At 31.7% G+C, this 9,623-nt stretch overlaps 1 protein-coding gene across 1 annotated transcript; it reads left to right on the forward strand.

The window, feature by feature from the left end:
* The first annotated feature begins 2,351 nt into the window (after positions 1-2,351).
* LOC147804234 (zinc finger MYM-type protein 1-like) lies at positions 2,352-3,566 on the forward strand. Its single transcript, XM_087151465.1, has one exon. The coding sequence runs from the start codon at positions 2,352-2,354 to the stop codon at positions 3,564-3,566; it is 1,215 nt and encodes a 404-aa protein (XP_087007591.1).
* Positions 3,567-9,623: the final 6,057 nt, after the last annotated feature.

Consider the following 9,623-nt stretch of genomic DNA (forward strand, 5'->3'; position numbering starts at 1 on the left):
TTGTCGATCGGAAATATCTGCATAACACTTCCCGGAGCTAGCTAAAATGTTAAAATGAGCAGAACTGTGAAAATAAAATATTCGATGAATATGTAGGTGTCTTGGATTGTTTAATAGAAGAGTATACTAAAAGATTTTCTGATTTTGACGAGCACACTCCCGCTATGAAACTGGCATTTGAACCACATTTAATAGATATATCCGAGGCTCCTGCAGAACTACAAATCGAGTTAATTGATTTAGGGGAAGATGGTATCATCAAATCCCTTTTTAACGCTTCAGTCGGGGCGACTACAGTCAGATTTAGTTCATTAACATGTTGATATAGATCTTTGCCATTTTTGTTGCCAACTCTGCAGCCCCATATATTGTTTTTGGCATTAAAATCACCTCCGAATATGCAGTTCATATTGGGTGGGAAGAGTGCTTTGATGACATCTTTAGCATTATTCTTTAGCATATTATGTGGTCTATTATAGAAGGAAGTAATTTTGTAGGTGCTTTTATCATCATATAGTCGGATTGAGGTTTCATCGAAGCCTTGATCTTTTGTATTGCTACACAATACAGTATTTAAGGATTTTTTGGTAAAGGTGGCAATGCCACCTCCTCTAAACAGGGTTCTGTCCGTTTTATAGGTGTTTTAATTAGCAATAGTGAGTTTATTTGAAGTATTGGTATGAGTTTCTGTAACTAATGCTGCTACATCAACGTTATGCTCTAGTAGAAAGTTGGAGAATTCCATAATTTTATTAGTGATGCAGGCTGCATTCCACAGCATTAGTTTAATTGGTTTCTAACTTATCATGTTTCTTACTTAGCTCCTCATGTTCGATTTTTTCAACCGCTCTCCGTAAGAGCGGAATAGCGTTTAAGCCATTAAGCACGTGGACAATATAATTTAATTTACTGAAAACGTCTTTAGCTTCATTAACAGTTTTTAACATATCTGAGTTTGTTTGTTTTCTCACTGCGTCGGCATAAGTTTTATTCTGATAGATTTTTTCCCCTTGGTTTGTACCTTCTAGTAGCTAATTTTGGGCCAGTGGGAAATTTAATGCATCCACGGTAATTAGCAGGATGATCTAATCCACAATTACAGCATCTGGGCTTCTCTTCTTTTGTTTTTGTGCAGTTAGCCGTTAGGTGGTCCTGTCCACACTTAACACAGCGTGGTGGGAGTTTGCACATTGCCGCTGAGTGATAGAATCCCTGGCACCGGTGGCATTGTGCCGGGCCAGGTCGTGATCTGTAGCTTTCTACATTAACTTGGAGGTTATTTAATAGGGTTAAGTCATAGATCTCTTTATAATAGTTTTCCCTTCTTAGTGATACTAGGAACATAGGCAGTTTTTTCGTTTCTCCTTTGTATTTTCTAGTCATGTGTTTGACTTCCACTTCTGGGAATTCATTTAGGTCTTGCATAATTTTTTCTGGTAAGGTGCAAGGGGAAATACCTTTGATAACAACTCTCAGGTTTCGATCATTAGGCAATCTATATGAATAATGTTCGAAGTTATCTTCTACGTATCTTCTTATAAATCTGTGCGTATCATCTGATTTAGGTTTAATAATCACATTTTCGTGATTGATTTTGCATTCAAAGTCTTTGATTTTATGTTCATTCATATGATCTGTGAATTTATCATAGTTAAATTTATCATCTCTAATAATGATTGGGGGATTTCGTGCTTTCTTTTTTGGTTCGATACAGGGCCTGATTAATCATTAGGCCCGAGAGGCCTGGGCCTAGGGCCCCCCACAAACCTAGTTTTTTTCTGTGTTAGGGGCCCCCCACAAACCTAGTTTTTTCCTGTGTTCATTTATATATGTCTCCCTCACAGCTAAAACCTAAGAGAACGAAAATCTGAAATATTTAAAAGTGTGTTTTCATACATGGCTCATGCACTTTCTGCTTTCACCAATCAAAATCACATACATTCATTACATGTAAAATGCTCCAAAAATATATTAATTAAATTAATATTTCTTCATAATGTTTAAAGTAAACTGAAGTGAAAGAAAATGAATTAGTATTTGTGTTGCCTACTTGTGGTACTGCTTCTAAACAGTTTCAACTGATCTAGTGTGTAAAATTATAAGTAACAATACAAAAAAACAGATTAAAAAGTTTAACAAGTAGGAAATGACCCTATTGGTAATATAAAGTGTAACACACTCATTCATTATTTGTGTTTGCTTTGAATTGGATTATATTTATCGCACGTTGAAGTAATCGATTTTAAATTTATTTTAAAACAACAATGTCAACCCGAAAATATGCTTCTGGTAATTTTAAAAAAAGAAAGAGAGAAGAGAAAGAAATGAGAAATGTAAGTCTTTTGAAGACAATGAAACCATTAAATATTTTTTTTTCTGCTCCAAAACTCGCCAACATTGAGGAACAATCTGCCTTAATAGACAAAACTTGTGTTGAAAAAAATAGTTTTAGAGATAATTTGAAAGAAATCTGTGTGGCAAGCCCTTCAAATCTTCAATTAAATAAACCAGATCAAACAGCAACTGTATCTTCAGACGAAAGATTTCTAACCTCTTTAACCCACAATTCAAAGGTCATTTCAAATCCTGCCACCTCGTCTTCTCTAGATGTACTTGAGGTGTTCGATAGTGATCCTGCAACTTGGACCACAGTAACAAACAAACTGAAGGAACATTTTGTTCGTAGTCCACCTAACCAAAAGATTGCTGGTTTAAAATATTCTGGCCGTTTATTTGCTGATAAGTTTCGGACATGCACAGAAAACAACTTTTCACACAAAAAGAAAAATGGAGAAGTAATTGAAAGAAAATGGCTGGTGTATTCTCCGACTGTCAATGCTGTTTTTTGTTATGTGCGTAAATTGTTTGGCAATAACAGCGATTACTTAAGCAGTTGTGGTTTTACAGATTGGCACAATGTAAATAAAAGGTTATGCTCTCATGAGACATCTTTTGCTCACAGGAAGGCTATAAACACTATGGCTCAATTGCGTTTAACTTCTGGTCGGATTGATAACAAAATAATAGAGCAAAATGAAAGTGAAAAAATGTACTGGAGGAAAGTACTTTTCAGAGTTTTAGAAACTTTAAAGTTTATTTCAGTACGTGGGTTGGCAATTTTTGGTGATGATAAAACCTTTGGCTCTAACAAAAATGGCAACTTTTTGGGAATTTTAGAGCTTATAAGCAAATTTGATCCTTTTTTAAAGGAACACCTGAATAACTATGGAAATAAAGGTAAAGGACATGTTGATTATTTATCGTCCACCACAGTTGATGAAATAATTCAAATTATGGCAAAACAAGTACTAGATAAAATTGTTTCTGAAATAAATAAAACAAAGTACTTTGGAATCATAGTTGATTCTACCCCAGATATTACACACATTGATCAGATGTGTATTGTTGTGCGATATGTAGATGCGCAAAATGAACCTATTGAACGTTTCTTAACTTTTGTTGACTTACATAGCCATGCTGCAGAGCACCTGCATGATAAAATTGTGCAATTTTTTACAAATCTAACCATTAATTTGCAAGACGGCAGGGGGCAGTCATATGATTGATTGAATGTAGGGTTTAGTGGCACAAGGTCCAAAAGAGGACATGCTGCGCCAAACAGTACGGTAAAATAGTTTAAAAGTCTAAGTGCATTCAAATTTAATTGTAATACATTTATAACTGATAAAACAGTACTAGCAGGTGAATAAGACAAGATTAATGATTTAAATAAAATCAGATAAAAAGTATGAATAAAATCAGATATAGCGTATGAGTACAGTATAATACGCAGTAAGTAAAGTGGACGAAGGTGATAAGATATTTACAAAAGTGTATAAGACAGTACACGTCTTAAAATTTTTATGTGCAGTTAAAAATACCAACGACACGTAAAAATGCAGAGATCATGTCAAAGTTAAAACACAGTAAAATTTTGTGAGACAAGTAAAATGGTAAAAAGTGAATAAATCATGAATAAAATAAAGCTTATATACAATTTAAAATGCCAATAGCACGTAAAAATGCAAAAATGTTAGGATGATGAGAGTCACCCAACAAATCTCCCATTGATAAAATAGAACTACCAAAAAAGGTAAGACGATGTCTGTTAAAACACGGGCAAATAATTAAAATATGGTGAATCGAAAGTAAAACATCACAAGTGTTGCATTGAGGAGGTGGTTCACCAAACAACAGATGTAGATGGGTCAGCCTGGTATGTCCGATTCGCAGCCGGGTAAGTTTAACATCTGCACTACGTAGTTGCAGCGCAGGAAAGGGTTCCAAATTTGATTTAGTAGCGTGCAATTTATTATTCACTTGGTTATCCCACTGTTGCTGCCATAAAGATTTTATATACCTTTTAATATGTATTTTTATATCTAAGAATGGTACAGATAAGTTTAGGGCAGTAGTGGCAGATCACGCTGCTGTATCGGCTAAATCATTGCCTGGGATTCCAACGTGACTTGGAACCCAGCAAAACAAATATCGAAACCATTCCTCTGAAGTTTAAATAGCAAATGCTGTATAAAACACAAAATGGGATGAGTTTCATTGTCAAAATGTTTGAGTTGGCGCAATACGCTCATACTATCTGAATAAAGGCAGTATTTCCGAATCAAATTGACTGATTGACAAATTGATTGATTCATTGAGTGGGGAAACAAATGAGTTTAAATACCGGGCGATTAAGATTAACCAATAAATGAACATCTACAGTGGGTTATTTTATGAAAGTCATAAATTAGTTTTAATGACATCTTCTTCCAAAAGCCGTATGATAATAGAGGGTCTAAATTAAGAATCATTCGTATAAACCCGTGGCGGAGAATATGGTAACGAAGTACAGCTATTTTAGGACAAGCTTTTGGCCGGAGTCGGCGAGAGAAAGGGAATCTTTTTCTTCGGTCTATAGTGTTAGCCCTAGAGTGCAGAGAAGCTACCCTCCCTGAAATGTTTTTTTTTATCCATAGCTACTGATGGCCTCAAGACTTTATGACGGGGGGAGTTCTTACCGTAAACAAATTATATCTCTCTCCACTGGAAGTGAAATGACCGTTTACTAGCAATGCAGGACGAACAGAAAATTAATATTCTTTTTGAAAATAAAAGTAAAATTTTTGCCAGACAAAATATATTCAGTATAATTACGTTTAAGTAGAAAAAAATCCCTTAAATTAAGAAAAATCACTTGAAATTTTCGCATAGAATAAACTGAAACTGTTATAAAATTAAAAGTGAATTAAGGTTCATAAAAATTGAAAGAAAAGACTTAAACAAAAGAGTAAATGTAGCATACACAAAGTATAACTGCGACAATCTCTCAAATTTGTTCAAAAGCTGACTTGAATAAATTTTTTTACTTTCCTTATCATTTTCTACAGAAATTAAAAAGCACGCGCCGACCCACGAGGGAAAATCCAATTCTATTATCGCATAGATAATCGCTTGATAAAGAGATACAAATAATAAGAAAACAGATCTTTAAAACCACTTATGAAGATGGGTACCAGGTGGATCCGTAGCAGCAGCAGTCTCCGCTGCAGCATCGGCGATTTTGTCTTCAGAATCAACTTCAAGAATTTCTTTTGCTGCATCAATATTGTCTGGAGGTCCAGTTAATGCTTTACATATTTCTAATACCATCAGAACTTTAGTATCTCAAGTAAGAGCTACTAATCCCGGAGCTTCGGAATTCGAAACAAGTATGCACTGGGTAAATTGATAGCAGCGTTAATTCATATTGTTAGTACAGCTAACATTGAAAATTTCAAAGATGGCTCAGCAGCACAATCTGCTGCAGTAGTTAGTGAATCATTCCGATCTGCGTTTAAATGATTTATAATTTTTTCTTCTCTTTGTCCATACTAACACTTTTTGTTTTGAACATAATGTACCTGAAATCTAAATTATGTAATAAATTTTTGAAATGTGAATTTATTTGCATTTTTTTGTTTTGTTTTGCATATCTTTATTGTTCGAGGATGATTTTGAACAATATTTTAAGTGTAAAAATACAATTACAAAAATGATAAAAAATAAGTATACTTTTACATTAAAAATTTCTAATACTGTTAAAGCGATAAAAAATGCGTATTTTTTCTACATTTTTGCTATAAGAGAGATCCTCTAATCTGAAATAAAGAGATTTTTTATATGCCACATAAAAATTAATTCATGTTTTTATTACAAATGAAATATTTTATTTATTATAAGATAATGGGAATTTTACTGACGATATCTTGTATTGGACGAGATCTTTCAAAATAATAATATTATAGGTATTGAAATTGTATTTAAAAAATTAATTATTCAGTCATTGAATGAATAACAGTTATTGATTTCAACATGAAAACAAATATTTAAGAAATAGTATGACGAAAAAATAAAATTGAATGAGGTTCCAGCACTATTAAAAACCAAAATTTAAAGAAAACATTTATTTCATTTACTTACGTGAGTTCCTGACTAACATAAAAAAGATTATAAAGCTGCCTGTAAGTCATAGAAATAAATTTTTAATGTAAATATTATAATGTTTTTCGTTTTCACAAAATGCATATTTTGACTCTTTGGGTACACTTTTTTCAAAATCTACTGTATGTAGCGCTGTTAATTTTGGTACAGAATTTGTTTATGCATATATCTGCATAGTAGACCTAAAATATAGAATATTTTTTTTCGTTATTGAGCAAAAAATATGTTTAAAAAAATTAACGAAATACCTGAATCTGTCTACAAAACATCCATTTGGCATTATTTTTTCAAATTTTAATCAAATATTTAGGTTTACTATAAAGAATCAACTCTTTTCTTCAAAATAAATGTTAATTTTGTGTTATATCTTACTCAATTTTTCACAAAGAGTACCTCCACGAGATTCACTCATAAGAAAATTTTTTTTACATTGATTTAAAATTATGTGTTATACAAAAAATATATACATAGTTTTATATTGGCTGTTGTGTTTTTTTTTTGTCTAATAATTAAGCACACAAAATATTATGAAGCTAAATTTGTTTGTTAAAATTTCATAAGATTTTGAACACGAGATGTTCCTGATACCCTTATAACTCCAGATTTAATTTAATGTATAGAATAGTACTTAAAAAGTAAGCGGAATATTTTAGATTCTGTGGAAACTTTCGTGTATTTCATTCAATATTTTATTTAATTGAATATCCTTTTTCATTTCCTTCCCTCGGATAATTAAATTTCTCAAACAAAGTGGACAAGTTTTTAAAATAAGTTGTTACAAGTGCAAAAGTGTCTGGTTTTTTGAGTGGTTCGTATATGGTAAAGTATTTAATAACTACTATACAATCATTAGTAATATACAGCTCTACATTTACATGTATTTTAACTATTTTATTAACGAGCAGCATTTTCGAAAAAGATTGTTTCACTAACATGTATGGTAAAATACAGTATGTAAGCAAATATTTTGAATTATCAATGAAATTTTTTTAATAAATTTTTGTTTGCCTTCCGGGGATATGTTTTAAAATAAAATGTTTGAAAATTTGGTCATTTAAAAGTGTATGACATTTGCCACATAGGTTCTTCAGAAGTATAGATATCTGGTGATAATCATGAAATTGCAAATAATGATAATTTAATAAGTAAAAGTAGCACTCATTATTTATATTAGTGTACTTTTTATGTTCCTGTTATTTTATTAAAAGAAGAGATAAACAGATTTTTTTGTTCAGTATATAAATTTGATGCATTATGGTGGAGCTCTCTAGATGTTTTGCGTATGTCTTGTATGTCGAGGAGGTATGTTGGGAATTTTAGTCAGAAAAAATTTTCAGTCTTGGCCTTTTTCCCATCTTGCACCCATGATTATAATGAAATTATATTGATAAAATAAAAAAAATTTCATGGTTCCAAATTTTTGTTTGCCTTATGGGGTTAAGTTCTAAAATAAAATGTTTGGAATTTGGCCATTTAAAAGTATAAGCCATATGTTTTCTCCAGAAGCATAGATATCTGGTGATAATCTTGAAAATGCAATTAATGATATAATTAATAATATACATTTTAAAATAAAATGCTTAAAAATGTTATTTGCTTTTGTATATAAAATATATACAAAAATTTGTATCCAACAATTTGTATATAAAATTTATATTGATTTTGTATATAAAATATACTTTTTTTTTGGCAACAGCTGGTAGCCTCTGTTGCATACGCTTTTTCTCGCTCCTTGAATATTTTGATTTTACCCATTGTTTTAAGTCTAATTTCACTTATAATTATAAAAATTTGAAAATATCAATTTAATGTTTTAGTAAGCAAGCTTTCTATACATAAATATTGCTTCAAACAATGTCTTCGTCAAAAATTTTGTGTAAAGCATGTACCGAACCAATTCTGGAAGACTCAGATGGATTAACATGCAAAGGTGAATGCAATTCTGTTTTTCATTTTCATTGTGGTGGTTTCGCTGAAAGAGCTTTTAGAAGACTTACTGTTGATAAAAAACAAAAGTGGACCTGCGCACAATGTTCAAAATCACAGGAAAATCCAACGAAAATAAAAAGTGCAACTAGCCCAGACATTCTCGAGGATATCTTACAGCAAAATAAAGACCTAAAAGAGTTAATAACTAACAAATTCAATGACTTAACCCGTTCAATTGAATTCAACAGTGAAGTAATTCAAGAGTTGAAAAATTCTATCACAGAGCTACAGAACGTAAACAAAACTTTACAAGCAAAAAATGATCAGCTAACTAGAGAAAGCGCAGAAATAAAGAAGGAACTGAATGAACTAAAAGAAGCAGTTATTGAACTCAAGCAATATTCCCGAAGATCCAACTTTGAAATAAGTAACTTACCCGAATGTGAAAATGAAGACATACAACAAGTAATATCCCAGATTGATAATGTTGCGAATACTAATATATCCGAAAATCTGATCACCGCTCACAGAGTCCCCAGCTTTAATAAAGATAAACCCAAACCCATCATCGTTCAAGTTAAATCCAAATCTGTACGTGATGAGCTCTTAAAGAAACTGAGAAATCGTAAACTTTCAACCTGCGAAGTCAACTCCAGATTCACTGAAATGCCTGTTTACTTCAATGAACATTTGACTCCCGAACTGAAGCATCTATTTTATCTTTCACGTAAGGCTAAATCTGAAAAGGGATTCAAGTTTTGTTGGGTTCGTGATGGTAAAATATTCCTGAGAAAAGATGAATCGTCCAAAATAATACGTGTGAAATCATCTCAAGACCTTAATACTCCATCCAACTGAAGAAACATTTTTATCTGTGCCGGACTGCCTAAAAATTGAAAATTTGGACGATTTAAAGTTTTTTATTACCTCAACCTGTAAGTTAAACATTAATATTTTACATATAAATATTAGAAGTTTAAGAGCCAACTTTGATAATTTTATTTCACATATTTCTAGCATGATTGAAAATATAAGTGTCATAATTATGTCGGAAATTTGGATTTACCAAAATGAAACTAATTTTTACTCAATAGACGGTTATAATTCATTCTTTAATTGCAGAAATAATAATCGCTCTGGAGGTGTTTGTGTTTTTATTAAAAAATGTCTTGATATTTCAGAGTTAGCTATACATTTTGTTTCCGCAGAATCTA

This window comes from Parasteatoda tepidariorum, chromosome 9 (assembly GCF_982258835.1).
Source record: "Parasteatoda tepidariorum strain Cologne lab strain chromosome 9, Ptep-v5.0, whole genome shotgun sequence".
Taxonomy (NCBI): Eukaryota; Metazoa; Arthropoda; class Arachnida; order Araneae; family Theridiidae; genus Parasteatoda; species Parasteatoda tepidariorum.